Raw genomic sequence first — 21293 nt, 5'->3', positions numbered from 1 at the left:
TTAAACTGCAGCAAACTCTATTAAGTGCATGCATTTATACCTACGTATTTTGTTCCCAAAAACACGTGGTTCCTGAAAGATAGAAAACAACTTTAACATTCAAGGGGTAGTTGGCCCCATTAGTTAACACACACAGTTTTTACAGAAGTGATGTATTTTGTGATTTTTTGAACGCGAACTCATTGGCCGTGTTTTCATGCACAAAACACGTGATTGATTTCGTGCATTTTCGAACGTGGTTTAAAACATAACACCTCTCATAGTGTCACACCCATACATTCAACAATCACACACACTCGTACATACTTTCTTTTGAGACCTAACTGGGCCCCATGGAGTCGGAGGGGTATCGGTATCCTCGCAACTCTAATCAGTCAGTCAGGTGGGTCCCACTCTATGGTAAAACTCCCCAGCTAGGTGTGTATGTCTGTTCCGCAAGCATTGACTGTGTGCTAAGAGTGTGCGTGTCTCAGAATTTCTTGAGAGCAGCCATTGCGTTCTAGTTGGTCACTGACAGGTAGATGTAAGGCCCTTTCAACACTACCCAACATGAGGCATGAGTGAAAATCACTGAATGTACAGCCCGGCACCATGTTATAGAAGCATATCCCCCCCCCCCCCATTTCAAATCGTTTTTCAAGCATTGCTTCATACAAGAGCAGTTTTAGCAGGAAAAGTAAGCAAGATAGATGAAAATACAATGAGGCCTTTAGAAACTGGACAGTGACAGTAACCCCAGGTTAGCAAAAGCTCTCATCAATCCTAGTTATTAGATTTCAATTCCAGTGCACCCTGAGCCAGGATCATCCTGCTTGTATCTAGACAAATAGGACTACATGGTCCAGAATACATTGGAACAACATGCATGAAAAACCAGGAACGGATACACACTCCAGCTGACCTGGAGCTTATTAGCCCACACACCACTGTGTTCTCTTAGTTCTTATCAATCGCAGGTACTGAAGTCCAGGCCGATGGGGGGTCTCGATAGACATCTTATTTCCTTGTCTGAGCGGTTGGATGCTGGTCTCTGGAGGCGTTGTCCCGGGAGGAGCTGTCCCAGGAGGAGCTGTCCCGGGAGGAGCTGTCCCGGGTGGTGCTGCCCCCGGAGACATCCCGGGAAGAGCCGCTCTCTGATCCATAGGACCCCTGGGACCTGTGGGAGCTGTGGGAGTCCTGGGGACCGTGGGAGGCTGTAGAAAAAGAAAGGAAAGTTTTGAGATATATATCATTCCTGTTTAAGTCTCACCTGTCAAGGTGTGCTCTGTGATCCTTCAGTTCAGGGTTATCCCACAATGTTGGACAACCAGCAATCATGTTCCCAAAAGGTCTGCGCCTCAGCTAAGCTGGAAGGGTGGACAGCAGCCTCAGTAGCATGTCAGGCTCACTTGGCAACTGACTGTCCCTGCCAGAGTAACCCCTCTATATATCACACGGTGAAAATTTCAATGTCCTCTATTCTATTGCTAAAAGATTAGGAGTATTTCTATATTTTATATATTTTATATATATTTGCTGAAATGTCGAACATATCATTGCCACTTCCCTTCCAGACTTATGACAGATCTGTGATTATGAAATTCATTGCTCAATATTTAACATTATAATGTGCCCCTCTCTCTTCACTGTTTGGATTCCTGTGTGATTCGCCAATTGTTTGTCCTTGTTTTACACTATAGTGAATATGCCCTAGAAAGCATTTACAATACAAAAAGTGTTGCAAAATGTGTTGGAGATAATGTATACATGCCTAGGTAATCAAAAATAACAATATCAAAAATGAATTGTGATTTCTATTACAGGTAAATTAAACCTTGTATTTACAATATGGTGGGTAAGAAAAAACAACTGCCATACTACACAAAAGGTGTGAGTATATTTTAAACTATTTTGTCCTGACGAATGCTCCACAGTCCCGGCTGGGCAATACGGAGCAGAAACATGTTGACTGTATGTTTTAAGTGATATACCGAGATCCAGTTACTTGATCTCACAGTATACCCAAATACAAATTTTAATAACAAATCACTCCCCTTGGAATAAAACAGTAATTTGGGTGATGGTTTGTCTTTTACTATAACGAAACCTTCAGTGTGGTGATACCTAAACTCATCTCTGGACACTACTACGCTGCTCCAGAGTGGTCCTCAGGCTTGAGGCTGGCATGTAGCACAATAGATAACCTGATGACAAATGCCACGAACGTCTATGTGGGGCGGAGAATTAAGATACACCGCACTAACGAAAAACATAGCGTCTATAAGGGTTTTCTATACTACTTTGTGTAACGTAGTTACAAGTGTCCTAGTCTATTTTTGATATTAAATGTCCCTGCCAGAGGTCTAACAGCTTCTCAAGGGCACCAGGTGTCACTAAACCTGATTTACACATTGGGCTTTACATCTCTCAAGGACGGTCTCTGTTGTTGGCAACAGGTAATATTCCTATTTAGGTTTTTAAGACTCAGGCACGTTTTCTTTTCATAGCCAAAAAACCCGGGGGAATATTCAGAATTAATATTTTCTAATTCTTTCGTTTATCACCATCTTTTTATTCTGCTTTATGAGCAAGTGTTGTTGTTTTTATGGCGTTGTGCAAAGTCGGCTGCATTTGTGAATCTTTCACTGTATTGTACATCATTTGCTGTGATAAATTTAAACAGATACTAATTGTATCATTTGGGATTCCAAAATTTGTGAGTGAATTTGGATATTTTGTATGCAAAAAAATCTACTACAAACTTTAACAGAACCAGCGATTGGGCTTTTGTAGTTCTTGGGTTTGCCCCTAAAACATTCTGGGCTGTCAGCTCAGTCCTTGAGCCCACCAGTGGCCAGGCCCTCCCCCACTGAGTGAAGACCAGCTCTTACCTATTCTGCCCCCCTGAGCAGTGGAGGACGACGAGGACGAGTAGTAGGACGAGCTGGAACTCCCCTGCTGACCCCCATCTTGAATGCTGCGAACACAGACAAGAATAGCAATGAAGCAAACAGAAGTAAAAGAAAACAAGCAAAGATAAAAATGAAAACTAAGACGGCCACTGAGGGGACCCCTATGTCTTCTTGAACTAAATGCTGCAGAGTTGTTGTCTCGCCTACATATTACATCGCAGTCTGTCTCAATTGTTTTGTATTGTAAGTGCATTTATACAGCGCTTTCTACCCCTGATAAGGCGTTGAAGCGCTTTTGTGTTGCACATGTTGGATGCTTTGCACAGCCTTTATTAATGTTTGCTGGCATATGTTGGTGCATGTTCCTAGCCTTGGAAGGTCACTGACAGTCTCAAACCTGCTCCCCTAACACTACCCTAGAAATCGCAATCAGTCCCTTTGAGAGTAGTTCACCTAACCCTTTTTAGGGCCTTCTGCTACAGGTCTGTAAGAGATCATGTTATCAACACCCATAGAAAATGGACTCCCATCAACCAATGGCTAGATTGAGTTAGCTTCCTTCAACCAATCATATGTTTGGGTCAGCCCCCTTAAGCCATGATTTTGTTTCACATTTCAATCACATTCAAGGAGCATTGTGGAGTTATGTGTTTTGCAATCTTGATTTGAAATTGATGGTTAGTCTAAAAGGCGCCCTTCTTGTTTGTGACTAGCCCTTATCTAAGATGCACACCGCAGTAGCCATCTTGGGTGAGGATATTCACCCAGAGAAAAGCTCTCATTGTTTGAGGAGCGCCTTTCCAAAAGTACTTCTGGAGTGGCATGCAGCCATGTCAGAAGCTTTTGGGAGACCGAGGGCCAGACATATTGCCCTGCTCTTGTTTCCCGTCCGAAGGCAACTCATGAAACAGATCTCTGGGGAAATGGGAAGCACAGTGCTTGGCGCCACCTAGTGGTGTTGCCACATCAGCTGCCTCACGATAAAAAACAGGCCAGGCCTGCTTTTTTGTAAACAGATTATGCAATGTGAACGCAGGGCCTCCAACAAGTGCCGAGGATGTGGCAAAGAGCTCAGGGTGCCCTAGCCCTGTGACAACTAACCAGGTGGCATGCATATCTCAGTACAAACTGATCGAACACGAATACAACTCCAGTATCACCGCACCTGGGGTGACCTTTGTTCTAGTAATGTTTTCTTGAAATGTAAATACTGGTTAACGGAAATACGGGGCATATTATCAAGGACCGGTGTTAATTTTATCGCCGTTTTATCGGCAGGAGACTGCCAATAAAACGGCGATAATGGGCTTGATAATACGCCCTTGTTAATTCCCATAGAAGCCCATGTTAACACAAGAACATGAGATTCTATGGGAATTAACAAGGGCGTATTATCAAACCCATTATCGCCGTTTTATCGGCAGTTTCCTGCCGATAAAACGGCGATAATTTTAACACCGGTCCTTGATAATATACCCCTTCATTCCAAATGTTTGTAATTAACGTGCTCTCTGCTGACATCTGTTGTGACGAGTTCCCCATCGAGTTACATTTCCAACACTGCTGATTCATCTTTTAACCCTTTCAGGCGTAATTTCTTTAGTACCATTACGTCAGAGAAATATAAGCATCTGCTTTTTATAGTGCTTTGAAACAACACAAACGGTGGTATCAAGCGCTACATAAGTATTATTAGTGGCGCCATCAGAAACGAAAAGTTAGTATGAGTCGAGGGAAGAATAAAGAAGATCTCCATCTGTTTCCTTGAGAGTACTGCACATGACCTGTGACCAACATGTAGCACCTCTAACGAATATCAGTTGTGTTGCAGTACTCCTAGCATGTTTTCTTTGCCTGAAAGATGTGGTTTAGTGGCTAAATTATTGATTCTAGAGTCAGGAATCCTGGAAGCTTAACCTGGCTTCCCCAAAGTACAAACTGTGTTATCCTCTGCAAATTACTTCATCTCTCTCTCTGTGCTTTATTTCTTTTAGTGTCTAACTGTGCAACTTCCAAGTGTGCTAAATGCTGGTGTTAGTGGCTACTTAATTAACGTTTAACCCGCTGAGCCATCGTGCCATTGATCTGCACGATACTGGTTTGGACATAGCTCTGTTCTGTCCTCTGCTCGCCTGACCGCAGTGGTTGGCAGCTCCCAGTTAGACCCTTCCCTGGCAGTAAATGTCCAAGTGGGGACTTACTGTGCGTTTCCGTCGTCCAGCAGGCGGCGGTAGGTGGCGATCTCCTGCTCCAAGCGGGCCTTGATGTCCAGCAGGATCTTGTACTCGTTGCTCTGGCGCTCCATCTCGCCGCGCAGCTCGGACAGCTCCTCCTCCACCTTGCCGATGGAGGCCTGCAGCTGGGCCAGCTGACCGCAGTAGCGCCCCTCGGATTCTGCCAAGGAAGACTCTAATGCCGCTCTCTGTGGAGAAGAAGGGATAGAAGAATAACAATTTGGTCGTGCGTCTCCATGGTGCACCCAGACGGATCATGTTACCGTTCTGGGAGTTTTAATATTGCTTCACTTCACCTCCAAACCGGTCCTGGAGGGCCGGATCCATGCCAGATTTTTTGTATATCCCCATTTAGATACATGTAGTTATTTTAAAAATCTGGCGTGGATCCGGCCATCCAGGACCGGTTTTGAGAACCCTGATTGATGCAAAGTAAAGGTCCTCTTTTATTTTCAATGTGCCAGAAATTAGGCGGGAGGATATAAATCTTTCGGCCTCGTGCTCAAGATGGCGGCCATGTTGTATCTGCCTGCAGAGCGGTCTAACTCACCATGCTGAGCTGGGCTTCAAGGTCGATTTGTAGACCCTGCACCGTGCGTCTTATCTCGATGATCTCCGTCTGGTAGGACTGCAGCTCTTTGGAGGTGGTGGTGACCTGGTGGGACACCTCCTGGGACTGAAACACAAAATCACATTACATAATGCCTTTACATGGTCATATCTCTTAGCAGCCTGAGCGAGCTAAGTACTCTCCTTTATTGTGCCAGCTTCCTACAGATACTTTACAAACAGTTCAGAAAAAGGATAGAGTAGAATGAAGAAGTGTGTGGTCTAGTGGTTTCCTGATCAGACATGGCACCAAAAGAACTAGAGTTCAAGTCCCTGCTTGCACTCTTGGCCACATGTGTGAACTTGAGCAAATCAGATTCCCACATGTGGTGTATCTCTGTCAGATGATGTAGAGGTTTAGGATTGTCTACAAACAAGTAAAACATTGTAGATAAGTAGCATGCAAAATAGAGATGTTTGTATGTCTTGATGAGGGTGTATAGCCAAGTCAAGTCAGACAAGCTTTATTCGACGATTGTCATAAAAGCAGACGGTACAAATAAATATATATTTAAAACATATAACAAAGTTAAAAGTAAAAATTTGTATGTACATTACAATAAAAGTTATATATCCATTTCATTATCGCACATTGAATTAAAATTACAGTTTGGCACCACGAATACATGTTAATCATTTGACATTCTACTTCTAATGGTCCAGGCCCAGCCCAAGAATTTTGCCACAGCTATATAAACTGTCATATCAGTGCAGGAACGAATAATTCTAACTGCTACCGACCCCCTGTCAGTGCCCATCAACCTGCACATTGGGCGAAGCCATATTCTCCGGGGCACCGCATACACTGGGCATTCAAAGAGCAGGTGTCCTATGGTTTCCGAGGGCGCTGAACAAGATGGATAAGCAGCCTTGGCTCCCGTAGACTAACTGCTAGTAAATGCCCCATGTGTATAGCAAGTGCACGCGATGCTAAAAAAATATTGGATTGCATGTTATGTTTTCTATTTTCTTTTGGTTTAACTCTTTGCCCATGCTCTTAAATTCTCCAAGGCTGGTCGTTCCTGAATGCTGGGGGTCTATCCATTTTTCCTGAATTTGTGATGGCTGGTTTCCTCGCTCAAATTCTCGAGTTGTCCTTGTCTACACTCATTGCCAGTGTCCCTTATTTACTGTGTCTATGCTCCTTGCTAATGTGCCTGACCGCTTTGAAAACTTGACTATGTTCCTGAGTTCTCCATGTTTAGACTACTTGCCTGCATTCCTGAACACTAGGAGTCATGAATGGGTCTAGATTCCATGTCCATATTCCTGAATTCCCCTTTTCTAGACTCCATTTCTATGTTCCATGACATGGCCTTGGTCCAGGCACTTGCATATGTTCCTCGGTTCTGTTAGTCTCGAATCAATAGCTGCATTCCTGAATTAGTGTTGCTTAGATTCCTTGCCCACACTCTTGAATTATGCTTATTTAGACGCTACCTACATCACAGAATTCTGTGATTCCAGAGTGCCGAACATATTCCTGAATTACCTGTCTAAACCTATATTCTACTTAATTAAAACCCCAGTTCTAGATTTCAATGTTACGTTCTTGAGTTCTCCCTCCCTTGATTTCTTGCCTGCATTCCTGAATTCCAGGAGTCTAGAAGGAGTGTAGATTCCATGCCCATGTTCCTAGATTCTCCTTTTCTAGACTCCTTTTCTATGTTCTATAACATGCATGCATCCAGGCCCTTTCCTATATTCCTCCATTCTCCTTATCTCGAATCAATATCTGCTTTCCTGAATTAGCGTTTTCTAGATCCCTTCTCTTGAATTATGCTAATTTAGACTTTACCTAGGCTATATGGGTGACTGATTGGTTGTCTGAGTATCTGTATCGGTGTCTGAGAACGCTGTGAATCCACAGTGCTGAGTATGTTCCTGAATTACCTGTCTAAACTCATACTCTACACTCTTAAAAAGCCCAGTCCCAGATTCCAATGTTTTGTTCCTGAGTTCTCCCTCCCTTGACTTCTTAACTGCATTCCTGAATTGCCCATGTTTAGAATCCTATTCTCCTCTCTTTAAAGACACAGGTCCAGATTCCATGATTATGTTCCTGAGTTCTCGCAGTCTAGACTTCTTGAATTGATTCCTGTGTTCTTGCTGCCTGGATTCCCTACACATGCTCCTGAATTCTCCTTAGCTAGACTCTTTCTCTGCATTCCTAAATATCTAACCATTGAGCACCAGTGCTGCTTGTCTATGTTCCTCAGTTCTTCTCTCTAGGCTCCTTGACAATGTTCCTGAATTCTCATTGTCTAGGTCCTGTGCCCACATTCCTGAAAGCTCCATATCTAGACTCCTTGTCTTGGATTTAGACTCCTTGCCCATGTTCCTGATTTCTCCAAGTGCAGCCTCCTTGCCAAGCTGGTTTACCTGTGTCTGGAACGAGGTCTCAAGGTCTTTCTTGTTTGTTTCCATGATGGTCTCATAATTGCGTCTCATTTCATCCAGGGACTTCTGGAGGTCGATTCCTGGTGCTGCGTTCACTTCCACGTTGACCGTATTGTTCAGTTGCCCTCTCAGTTGGTTCACCTCCTGCAGAGAAAGGAAGGCATAGGTAGTTTCATTTCGTCACTTTTTAGAGATGTGCCAAGCTTACTACAACATTGAAGAAGCATTTAATGATTGATAAACAGTGCAGAAATGGGGTCACCTTGAAGGTGTAATATTGCCCAAACGATAGGCAATCTAGGGCTGGGGTGTCCAACATGTATCCATGTAGGCCAATTTCAGGAAAGTTTTTACTCACCATTATTTTTAATGGAATATTGTTTCATAGACGATGCTGAACCTGATTACTGGCATGGATTTTGCTTTTTCTGACTTACAGCAACACCTCTAATGTAGGGGAACCCTGATAGGTACTGAGTGGGGTGCCGATGGAGAGATGGCAGGGTAAGGGTGATTTGGGTCAGCCAAAAGTGGGTGAGTGAATGGTCAGCCTAAAATGTTATAGTGCATTGTAGAGATAGTGTTGTTAGAATGGTATGTGGTGAGAGTATGGGTTATGGGGAGGTTGTGAGCGATTGAAGGTAGTGGTAAGCGTTTAGTGTTAAAATCACTGGAAGGTATAGAGACTGTGGAAGTGGATGTGCAGGGCAAAGTCGTGTCAGGTAGATACTAGGAAGTAGGTATACATCTTGCAGAAGGTGCAGTGGAACCAGGGCCCAGGTCTGGATAGTCCAAGGAGCTATTTATTATTGTTTTATTTTGCTACCCACACAGTGGTCAGAGATGTAATTTTCCATGTTTTCATTAAGGACCGTGATGTCCTTGCTACGCCTCTGGTATGATACATGTACTGGGCAAGTGCAGAGTGCAGAAGTGTACAGCGGGTAAGTGTTGGCAGTTTGGAAGGAAAGATCGATCATTTATAGCTGAGTCTGAGTATCTTGGGTGATGATGGGCTACATATTCCTGGAAAGACCTTGTTTGATGTCTTCGGATGTAGGCGATTGGTGGCCTGAGTGGAGGGGTCTCTCTTACCTCTTCGTGGTTCTTCTTGAGGGCAGCGAGTTCTTCCGTGAGGGACTCCAGCTGAATCTCATAGTCAGACCTGGACAGAGTGAGGTCATCCAGGACTATGCGCAAGCCATTGAGGTCCCCCTCAACGTTCTGCCAAATGGCAAACTCATTCTCATACCTGCAGCAGAGAAGAGAGGTGGACTTTAAGCATCTACGTGAGTGACAAGTAGGAGCAGTAATACAGACAGTGGAACAGAAGGAGAGGGAAGAGCAGGAAGGAATATCGGGAAAGGTAGAAAGAAAAAAAGAAAGATATTGGAAGAGGCAAGCGAGGACTGGCAGGAGGAAAAATGTGAGGAAGAAAGATGCATTGAGTAAGAAAGAATGAATATAAAAGTATCAGGGAAGCGGTGAAAATAAGGAAGAAAGATATTTTAGTAAAGGAGGAAAAACAGGAGCGTGGACAGGAAGGTATTGGAAGAAATGAGAAAGATAAAGGGAAAGAAAGTTTGACATGAAGGAAACGACCTGAGTGGGCAAAAGGAAAAATTAAAAAAAAATAGGAAGGCATGAAGACTTAGGTGGAAGAAAGTAAGAAAACAGAATGGAATGAAGAAAGGTATTATAGAGAGAAAATAAGAGAGGAGGGCAGAACAAAGAAAGGTGGAGTACACAGAGAAGATAGAAAGGGAGTGAGTAAAGGAGAGTACCAAGAAAGGAGAAGTAAGGAGAGAAAAAGAAACTAAGTAAGAAATGGAAAAAGAAAACATTAGGAAAGGAGTCGCGGAATAAAATAGGGGTGTAAAGAAGGGGGGATGGAGTCGGAAGCCATGGAAGAAATATGTAAAATGACGGACTATGGAAAGGATTCAAAGGAAGGATAGGAAGGAAGAGAAAAGGAAAAAAGAGAAGGCGACAATGGAAGAATTAGAAAACAGGGGAAAGAGTGGCAGCACAAGCAAAGATAATAAACTGAGACAGATATAGAAAATTAGGTATGAAATGAGGAAATGGAGCTGTACAGAGTAGATCAGATGAAAGATTCACAGTTGTAGGAAGGGATTGTAGCGTGGACTCACTTCAGCTTGAAGTCATCTGCTGCCAGCCTGGCATTGTCCATCTGCAGGACAATCCCAGCGTTCTCGGAAACGGCTGCGAGGATCTAAGAGAAAGAGGGCACAGGAAATGACGAACAGCACAGCACTGAGGTCTGACTTAATCCAGATAGTGAGGGCTCGAGCCAACCAAGTCCGTAGATTGGTTGAGAAACAATGACACGATGAGCAGTACATAAGAGATCAGCCAATGGGATGCAAGGAGGGCTCTGGCGATGTAGAGCCCTTCTCTCTCAGGAGGGGGCAGATTACAGGACTATTTCTACCGGCCACTGCCCCACACACACACACACACACACACACACACGCACGCACACACACACACACACACACACACACACACACCCATGCACACACACACACACACACACACACACACACACCACACACCACACACCACACACCACACACACACCCTACCACCATCTACTTGAAAAGGTCCCCTGGCAGTAGACCACTCATCCACAGCCTCAACAGATTACAACTGCACTCACATACATGTACACTGCGACATACATGTACACTGCGACAGAGCAACATTTGTATTTTGACCTATGGTTGTAGGTAGAGCGTGGCCATATTTTTATATTTAAATATTCTTACATGGGGAGAACTTCAGCGTATGTATATGGAGTTTTCATAGCGATATACAATTAGATGGAGTGACCTATGGAGGTATCCTATTGATAAAGGCGTATTAGGTGAACTAGGGAGGTCTTATATTGACATACACGTGTGTAGAGAGCCCTGGAGTATTCCTATTGGCATAAAATCACATTGGGAGGGCAATGGAATTGTATTACCAACACACTTGGAGAGAGCTATGGAAACATCCTATTGACATACACATTCACGGGGCTAGGGAGGTTTCTTTTTGACATACACTTATGTTCATAGAACTCTGGGGTCTTCATATTGGTATACACTTGCTTGAAGAGGCCTATGGAGTTTTGTAATTGATGTACACTCCCATGAAGAAAGCCATCAAGTCTTCATGTTAACCATCACTTGGGCAAGACTATGGAGTTTTCATGTTGCCGCACACTTACATAGAGAGAACTATGGAGTTTTCATGTTGCCGCACACTTACATAGAGAGAACTATGGAGTTTTCATGTTGCCGCACACTTACATAGAGAGAACTATGGAATTTTCATCTTGGCACACACCACAAATATCAGAGAGCCAGGGAGTTTTCATACTGACATTCACTTATATCTAGAGATCTTTGGAGAACTTGTATTGACATACACATACAGAGAGCGCGAAGGAGTGGCAGACTAACATACACGTAAGAGTAGGGAGCGAAGGAATATTCAGATTAACATCCACTTGTATTGACAGATCTATGGAGTTTTCTTATTGGCCCACATTTAACATGGGCAGAACTATAAAGTTTTCATACTGAAATACACTTATATGAAGAGAGCTATGGAGTTTCCATGTAAACACACTGACATTGTATGAACAATTGAGTGTTCATACTTTATATAGAGAGCTATGGAGTGTTCATATTGACCCAAATGTACACTGAGAGAACTGTGAATAATTCATATTGAAATAGACTTATGTAAAGAGAGCTATGGAGTTTACATGTGGAAACACTTAAATGGATTGAACAGTTGAGTTTCGATACTGGCACCCACTTCTCTATAGAGAGCTGTGAAGTTTTCATACTGCTGCACCCTTACATGGAAAGAACCTCTGAGTGTCCGTGGGGACGGACACGTACATGTAGTGGACTATAGATTTGTTTATATGCAAATGTTGCACATTAGAGCACAATTCCATGGAGGTAGTTGTGGAGTTTTCATACTGAAATACGCCTGTGGCAGACAGCTATAGAGCTTTCATATTCACATGGAGAGAACTCCAGTTCCCTTCAGGTTCTCGAGGTGCTGATTCTAATATCACTCAGGACGTCAAGCAAAAGGGCACAGCATTAGTCACTATTTTGTTTTTAAAATGGTGAGGAAGGAAAGCCTTCTGCAACGAAGACAGGTTCTGTGGCGGCTGCCATGTTCTGTTGCCTTCCTCCCAGGACTGGAACTCATAATACATTGGATTAGATGACATCAGAACGCACAAAGCTATCTGAAAGCTCCGGATCTAAAAATATCGCCTTCCTGTATGAATCAGGTGCGAACACCAATCAGAGAACAGCGATGAGGGCCAATAGGAGGCCACCAATTGTATGCCAACACAGATAGCTTGGAGGATGCTAGGCCTATGGTAAGCACGTAAAACAAGAAACAACGAAATAGTAGGAAGAACCTTTTTGCAAATGTTTGTTTTACTCTGTACGGAAATGTTCAAAGGGATGTGTGTGGTTAGAGCAGAATATTTGTATGGGGGGAGATAATGGGGGGCAGGTATGTTTTTTTAACAAAAGTGACATGCAGTAGCTTTCCTTGAGACTGAAAGCAACGCTTTCATTCGGACATCACTACTTCCCAAAATGCATCCCGTAGCTTCAGCCCACACTCATCCATGCTGCACTGTGTTGGAAGCACTAAAACAGTAAGAATGTGGGAACAATACAAAGAAACGAAATTGAATCAAGAAATGAAACTGGCTTTGAAAGGAATTGTGCAAATAAGAAATCGTAAAAACAATACCTGATCTAAAAAGCTAATTCTAAGCGCTTCATGCAGTGAGCAAACATTGGGCCACATGCATCAACGTATTTAGGAAGTGCAAACGGTGCGAATCGGTAAATTCGGCCGTTTGCACTTCCTAAATATGTGTTTGGGATGCATCAAGCTTTTTTGAGTAATTCGTTATTTTTACCGAATTCCAAAAATGCGATTGCTTTTAAGGAATTGCAAATTTGCAATTCCTTAAAAGCAATGCATCATTTAATAAAAAATTGCGAAAATTCAAATTGGAAGTGCAAATTACCACGAGGTTCAACCTCGTGGTAATTTGCGAAATTGTTTAAAAATGCTTGAAAATGAATTTTTTAAACTGTCCAGTTACAGACACACATGTCCTTAGGACATGTGTGTATGTAACTTGTACTGAAATGTACATTTCAGGGGTGCAGGGGGGGGTCCTTTGGACCCCCCCCTGCACCCATGAAATGTTCAAAGTGCCACTCGCAATTTGAGACTGCCTTCCAATTGACTACATTGATTCCTATGGGCCTCTAGACCCATAGGAATCAATGTAATGCCATTCCTTAATTGCACTTCGCAATTAAGGAATCGCAATTTCCGAAAATTAAGAAATCCTAAAAACTTTTAGGATTTCTTGATGCATAGCATTTTGCATTTCCTAAATAGCGATTCCTTATTTTTCGCTATTTAAGAAATGCAAAATCCTAGATTGATGCATGTGGGCCATAGATCCTCCGAAGCGCTTGCAATACACACGTTTTGAGACGAATGTTAGAAAGTCAGAGCACAAATTAGATCAGACAGGTGATCTTGCTAGTAGGGAGCATTCTTACTCAGCTGAAGCTGACAGTATGGCAAGAATAAGGGTAACAGTGTCCATTAAATGACGTAGCCGAGTAGGGAGATGCTTCTACCACATGCCATGGCCACAAAGGGCTGCGCTGCAAAGAGTAGAGGGCGGTCTTACCTTCTTCTGGAGATCTTGGATGATATCATAATATTCACTGTAGTTCTCTGCCGGGCGTGGGCCATGTGTTAGGTACCACTGTTTTATCTTTTCTTCCAAGTCAAGGTTGGCTTGCTCCAGGGAGCTCACTTTGTGCATGTAGGATGCCAGGCGGTCGTTCAGGTTCTGCATGGTCAACTTCTCACTGGTATTGAGAAGGCCACCTTCACTGTCACCAGACCAGGAACCCATGCCGCCCCCGAAGCCACCACCACTGGAGGAACCAAGAAAGCTGCTTCCGTAGCCACCACCAGATCCACCACCAAAGCTATGGCTCCATCCAGCACTTGAACTACTGCCGAAACCACTGCTGGAGCCACCACCATAGCTTCCACCATACCCGCCAGCACTACCAAAGCCAGCACTCATTTTCCCTCCTCCGTGCCCACCACTCACACTACCACCATAGCCTCCACCACCGGAAGAGACGGAGGACATCCGATGCCCACCACTCAAACTACCACCATAGCCCCCACCACCGGAAGAGACGGAGGACATCCGATGCCCACCACTCAAACTACCACCATAGCCTCCACCACCGGAAGAGCCAGAGGACATCCGATAAGATGAACTGCCGCCTGTGCTCCCCTTTCCCTTCTGAGAACTTGACCCATACAAATGGCTCATTCTGACGGCAGTAGCTCTCCAGTCACTTGGTACGACAAGATCTTAAAGTTGAGAACAAGTGTACCTACTCACAGGCGTCCTTATTTATACTCGTCTCAAGGGTTGGACCGTCTTGCAATACTTTTATTGGCATCACCAGCCCAGTTGCTTTTGCCAACTTTGGATCCATCACTGTTTTATTTGTATTTTTACTGCCTACAGAATACTCCACAACAAGCAAGGTTGTGAGTGTTTTTTTTTTAAATGATCACTGTCACGAAAGGTGTAATTTAAAATGAGTTGCTCCTTTAGCAGTGAGCGAAGCAATGTGGCCTGCTTCCACCCTGCCACGCCTCACCCCCTACTGAATTTAATCATCATCTTCATGTTGCACAGCCATGAGGAATAATGGAATACCCCAGGAAAATCACAGTCCGGCATGATAAGCTCTCTCTTTAATCTCCCTCCTTGTAAATATGAGAAGAGATGGGCATTTTCATTCATTGTTTCTCTGCCAGTATGAGTGCTGTTAGCATGTTTGCCTTGAGAATAAATACACATTGTCAATCTGAGGATAGCAAACATTTTTCTGAGGATGCCTGACAGTCACCTGCATCCACATTCTCTGACTATGAGTACCAGTCTGCGTGGATGTGAGATCCACGCAGATGTAAGAAGGCAGCAGCTAGGACAGAAAGTTTCCACGACTTCAAGAAATCTGAAAACTTACTATAGTTTTCACTTCTTGCAGTTTCACTTTTATGACATTTCCACTTGATATAGCGCAACGACACATACCGAAGATATATTTCGGCTCTATGCCAACACTGAAACAAGTCAATAGCCTAAAAAGGTCATGTTTCAAGATTTTTTTTAAACCAGGCAAAGCCAGACCAGCAGTGGAGATGAAACGGAAGTTGATTCCAAGCCAATGGGGCAGTGGCGGCTCCTCGAAGGAGTGCTGGGGGGTGGTGAGGCGGGGCAGGGTGGGAGGTAGTAAACTCCAGCATACGGCCAAACAGAGTTGAGTAAATATATAAATAAATAAAACCAATTACATTGCGCGCACTTCAACGCCAATCAGCGATGCAGCGCGCATTGTAATTCGTTTTATTTATGTATGCCGGAGTTTACAACCCCCACCCTGCCCCTCCCCCTGCCCAGCCCCACAGCACTCCGTTTAGGAGCTGCCACTACAATGGGGCAATAAAGAATAAAGCTCACCAACCAAATCTGGAAGTGTGAATGTGGAGAACGGTCAGAAGGCCCTTGTCGCTTGAAGGAAGCATTCCTGGAGGACAGTAATGCTGTAGATTGTATGTCCTTTATTTAAGAGGGGGCTCCACCCATCAGAGCTTTATGGGTGAGGCAGCAAATCTTAAAAATTGTGCGCTCTCTAACTGGGAGCCAGTGTAAGGTTCTCAGAGTGGGCACCGAGGGAGAGACTGCCGGGAGATTACAGACCAGGCATGCAGCAGGGTTTTGCACCACCTGGACTGTGGCCAATAAGGTATCATTGGCGGCCATAAGCAAAGTGTTGCCATCATTGAGGCAGCTTTTGTCTTGGGACTGGACCCAAGTCTTTCTAGTAGAAGATGGTCACCTTGGGAAGACTTTCCTCAGAAGCTGCATGGTTGCAAAGTAGGCCCGCAGATAGTGGAGGTATGATCCTTCGTGAATAGTGCCTAGTCTAATTTAACGCCCAGATTTTTCATGGCAAGCCTGGGGGAGGAAGCCTCCCAAGTTTTGAAGGCCACTAGACAGGAGAACAGGGGTCCTGGGCTTTGCCAAATAGCAAAACTTGAGTTTTTCGCTGTATAGTTGACGATAGTTCACCGTCATCCATGCCACAATCCTTCTCATACAGTCCATGAATCGGTCCTTTACGCCATCAGAATCCTGATCAAACAAGACGATCAGCTGGGTGTCATCTGCGTATTATATGACATCAAAACCACATGATTTAACAATCTAGGCAAGGGGAATATGTAGATGTTAAACAACATCGGGCTCAATGATGAGCCCTGAGGTACCCCTTTATTGATGAGGATGGAGCTGGACTTAAACTAACCCACCATTAACGTCTGTGTGAGGCTATCTAAAAAATCATTGATCCAAAGTAGTACATTGCCACCGACACAGATCTCAGAATCACCAGCCCTGGCACACTCAGTGCATTTTACTAGGGACTTTATGGTATAAGAAATGCCAATCATGGATTACCAATCTAAACAACAATGTACACAGAGAGCATATGCACTTTAGCACTGATCAGCATTGTTAAAGTGCCCAGAGTCCTATTGCCAACAACCACAGGTCGGGAAAAATAAAGGAAGAAGAAGCAAAAAGTTTGGTGATACCTGCAAAAAGGGCCCTTTCCAACAATCACCTTACCACTTATTAGCTTTCTTATCAGAAGGCACCACAGCATGACAGTTAACTTCTTGGAGCTTCGGATTCTGTTCTTTCACAGATGAATAAATATATACATAGCACTCATTTTCGTATGAGTCTGTTCCTGCAGTGGCCCTGTCTCACATTTTAATTCATCACCATTTCACTCAGTTAGAAATATTGTTAGACTTGCACAATGTGCTGAATGTCATACTTCCAATGAGTACATTTGTATTACTTTTCGATTGTAGTGACCCCTGACGAAGGGTATGACACCCAAAATTTGGATTTGTTTGAATGGAAATTGAAAAGTGAATTGTAACTATCTCTATGGACAACACGAATGTGAAGTCAACATTTGTGAAAAGAAATCGATATCCAATGTCAACTGGATTAATGAATAGATTGAATCTTTGAGTTTCAAGTTAAAATATTGAGTGTGGACTGCTATGAAATGAATGTCAGATTCACTGATTTACTAGGGAGCCCTTGGGCCATGTACACTTAATTAGCATAGCGCTTGGATGGAGCTCGGCCTACAGCGTGCACACAAAGTTAGTTTTTATAGAATTCAATTGTTACTTACAACGGTGTTGAATAGTATTTGGTTTAAACTCAGATAAACTAGACTGCATTACAACCACTCCTATACGGACCCCACCTGTCTGCCAGCCTTGACGTGCCATCCCGCCAGGCTGCACCAAACTGGGGGTTCTCTCGCAGCACTGGGCTCCGAAACCGCACCCTCTCCTCGTAAACTTGAGCCTGGTACCTGTCTGTTAGACATAGCATATCTTGGCGTGATTACCTCAGACTTTTTGCCTCTGGCTCCTTTGCTTTTAGATGCTTTTGGTACTTTGCCACAGCTGATCAGTGTCAAAGTACAAGTGTTCCCTATGTAAAGTGTAATGGTAATTGGTTGGCCATGATTGGTATGTTTGCCTTACTAGTAAAGTCCCTAGTGATGTGCACTGTGTGCGCCAGGGCTAGTAATGTAAAGGTGCTGAGAAGGAAACTCAGACCTGCAGTGTAGGGCTTGCGTGCAGTTTGCTAAGTTAGCATTTTTGTTTTTTATTATTTTATTTTACAGAGTGTTATATACCGCGAACGTGACCCGAATGGGGTATCAGAGCGCTTTACATAGCACAAGTTGCATTACATGAGAACAGATTAATTTCTTTTTGTTAGGCAAGAGGAGATGAAGTGATTTGCCAAGAATCACAGGATGTTCAGAGTCGTTGCCGAAACTCGAGCCCAGTTCCACAGATTCGGGGTCGACCGCCCTAGCCGTTAGGCCAACTCCTCTCCCCAAGCACTTGTCAGGCCTTACTTTTCCTTTTGCATACACATTGGGCACCCCTGTGGTAGGTCCTGGGTAATCCTTGGGCAGGGTGCAGTGTAAGTAAAAGGCAGGACATATACTGAGGTGTATGTTATGTCCTGACAGTGAAAATCACTCCATTTGATTTTTCACTGCTGAAAGGCCATTCTGCCATTAGGGCAGAATGGGGGAGGCTGGGTATTGTATTTTGGTAGCCTAGTTTCCTATAAGTTTATAATGGAGAGGTGAAGTTTAGTATATATTAACTCACAGTGTCATAATACATCTTTCTATGAAAGTGGTTTTGTCACTGTGTTCAGAAACCACTGTTTTAGAAAGTGGCCGAGTTTTATGCTTTAAGCATTTCTGTGAGTCTCTGCTAAATGTGGATCCTCTGTCTGGATCTGAGAGGTGAGAGGAGCTAGGAGAGGTCTTGACCCAGGGAGGGATTGAGATGGCACCAGGCTGCCCTGCATCTGGAGAGTTGGGGAAGGAGAAGCCCGGGAGGTGAAAAGACTGGGGCTGGTGCTATAAACCAATTGCCCCATCTCCTGCTGAGTGATTAAGGATCCAGACCCCCAGTATCAAAGGGAGAAAGATGACACTGGGAGGGAGACACCCAGAACTTATTTAGGGAGGGGTCAGAGACCCCTGAGCACAACAAACGTCAAAGACCTTAAGCGGTATAACTATGAGAGCTGAAACCCACTTAACGTTGGAATGAAACAGAAATGGATTGAGACTGAAAAGGCTTGGACCCATTTTGTGGTCAAGAGGAACCTCGGCTAAAGAAATAGCCACTGAAGAGACTGCTGTGGAAAGACCAATCCTTGCTTCGTGATCTGGTGCTCTTCTGCTGTTTGCTGTTCTAACCAAGGAAGAGGCTGTTGGGACTGTGCTTGAAGGCGCTGGGTCCCCCTGCTTGACAGAGATTGTGCTTTGTGATGTGTCTTGTAACACTAAGGGCCCGAGGTGAGCTGGTTCTCTGTTTGGAAACACAAGAACATAAAAGTTTCCGGAGAAGTTTCAAGCGATGCGATGGGCGCATGTTGTGCCAGCTTGAGACCCTCGGAAAGTGTGCCCTGTGATCTTCAACAGACAAAGGAGGAGTGAGACTGGGATGACCAGGGTCCGTGTTGTGGTGCACAGGAAGCACAGGTGAAGTGCGCCTGGCCAACTTGGGCATCGCAGGTGGAGTGAGTCTCGGACATGCAGGGTGTGTGTATTGGGGCACCGCAGGCACTGGTGAGAAGCACCTGGTAATCAAGTGGACCGAAGAAGAAGTGAGGCTCCGACACGGTGAGCATGTCCTGGTGCGGCCAAAGGCTTTGGTGAAGAGCGCCTCGATATCGGGGCACCGGAGTTTGAGTAAGTCTCAGTTAAGCAGTGTGCGCGCTTTGGTGCAACATGGGACTCTGGAGGTGATCGGCTGATCATCATGTGCACTGAAAGAAAGTGAGTCTCTGCAGCTCGGTGTGCATGTCTTGGTGCTCACTGAGGCTGCAGGAAGGAGTGCCTGGTGAGCGTGCACTCGGAGACAACGTGAAGTTCCATCAGCGTTGTGTGCGTGGCTTTGTGCCAGAAGAGACCCGTAGGGTGCGGTAGTGAGCGTACACCCGGAGTAAAAGTAATCTGGGCCCTGCAGCCACCTGAGGCCTTCCTAACAGTTGTGACCTGGACCGACACCCCCGAAGGAGCTGAGCTGCCAGGACAAGCCGCTGAGGCCCGTTGAGAGAGTTCTACATGGAAGGCCCCATTCGAGGAAGGGGAAATGGAGAGTGGGGTCACGCCCCCAGGTAATATGAATTACTTCCTGGGCAGGGTGTGGGCTCGGAGGGCCACTCTCTCAGCCTCTCAGTCCTTCTGACGACTTGAGCCTTTGTTTTGGCTCAGAGTGGGGCCCGTACTGACGAAAGGAGTGGCAGTACAAGGGCCAGAGTAAGAAGCTGTACTCTGCGTCATCGTTGCACCATGTGGGGGGCAACTGTTATCGAAGAGGCTGAATTGTCATAACACACATTGCCAATTTTGCTGCTAACGAACTGCCGGACTGCCTTAGGACACCTGACATTATTATTGCCTGACGAAGTACACAATTGTAGCGCTACACATTACATTATTTTTTCCTTACCAAGTGCAGGAGTGTAGCGGCCCGCGTTGCATTATTTCTTCATTGCAAAGTACATGATTGTCGTGATGCATTGCATTATTACTTGATTGCAAAGTACATGATTGTAGCGGCCCGCGTTGCATAATTTCTTCATTGCAAATTACTTGATTGGGGTGTGATGCTTTGCATTATTCCTTCATTGAACAGTACATGAATGTAGCAGTAGGAATTGCATTATTTCTCCCATTGCAGGTAACGGGGTGTATTGTTACGCATTGTATTCGTTCTCCTTTGCCCAGCACAGGATTGTATCGTTACGCAGTGCACTATTGTTTGTCTATCGCACCGTCTGGGATTCCAGCGTTATGACCAGCATAGCATTTGGAAAGCAGTGGTTGAGATTTGAACCTACCAGCCAACCAGAACGAATATTACCCTTTATTTTATGTTGGCTTATGTATCGTGTAGTCTGATCGTATATCTTTTTGTATAAAGTTACACTCGTTTTTTATCAAACTCATGTGGAGTCCATTTGTGGTGTCACCAGGGGGTTGCTGTGGGCGTGGTTGCACATACAGAACGCTCATTCCTTGGAGATAGGCCTGGCTGCTTGTGCCAAGCTACAAAGGGGGTGAACAGGGCGATCTTAAACAGTGTCCTTTCTTGGCCTAATGTTGAGTGGGTAGCCCCGGGTCGCTCATTTGGTGACAGTAGTGCGGGACTGGGACTCCGGCTTCCAACATTTGGCGGCAGAGCATTGGGATACGATCCTAACTTAATTAAAACGTGTATGTGCAAAACCACTCACAGTAATTGGTGTTCATCATAAATTGATCGCAGACCACGACGCAACAACATATTGTTTTGATTTGGTGGTTTTATTGTTGAGTTACCTTTAAACCACACATCATGTCTC

At 44.5% G+C, this 21293-nt stretch overlaps 1 protein-coding gene across 1 annotated transcript; it reads right to left on the bottom strand.

The window, feature by feature from the left end:
• Positions 1 to 382: 382 nt before the first annotated feature.
• Positions 383 to 14618, bottom strand: LOC144755988 (keratin, type I cytoskeletal 19-like). Its single transcript, XM_078645459.1, has 8 exons — positions 13908 to 14618; positions 10288 to 10370; positions 9230 to 9386; positions 8117 to 8278; positions 5676 to 5801; positions 5093 to 5313; positions 2871 to 2956; positions 383 to 1193 (listed from the first exon to the last, which is right to left on the bottom strand). Exons 1-8 carry the CDS (start codon positions 14571 to 14573, stop codon positions 997 to 999), a joined length of 1698 nt encoding a protein of 565 aa, XP_078501585.1. The 5' UTR covers positions 14574 to 14618; the 3' UTR covers positions 383 to 996.
• Positions 14619 to 21293: the final 6675 nt, after the last annotated feature.

Source organism: Lissotriton helveticus, chromosome 5_1, assembly GCF_964261635.1.
Source record: "Lissotriton helveticus chromosome 5_1, aLisHel1.1, whole genome shotgun sequence".
Taxonomy (NCBI): Eukaryota; Metazoa; Chordata; class Amphibia; order Caudata; family Salamandridae; genus Lissotriton; species Lissotriton helveticus.
The sequence above is the reverse complement of the archived record's forward strand: the minus strand, read 5'-3'. Positions and strand labels throughout refer to the sequence as shown.

What these genes read in the sequence shown, in the direction of transcription:
- LOC144755988 (XM_078645459.1), bottom strand. Translation starts at nt 14,573, where the DNA reads ATGAGCCATTTGTATGGGTCAAGTTCTCAGAAGGGAAAGGGGAGCACA. An exon ending in TCAAGAAGAACCACGAAGAG is followed by an intron (nt 8,279 to 9,229) that starts GTAAGAGAGACC and finishes CTTTCTCTGCAG; the next exon opens with GAGGTGAACCAACTGAGAGG. An exon ending in TTGAAGCCCAGCTCAGCATG is followed by an intron (nt 5,314 to 5,675) that starts GTGAGTTAGACC and finishes TCTTCTCCACAG; the next exon opens with AGAGCGGCATTAGAGTCTTC.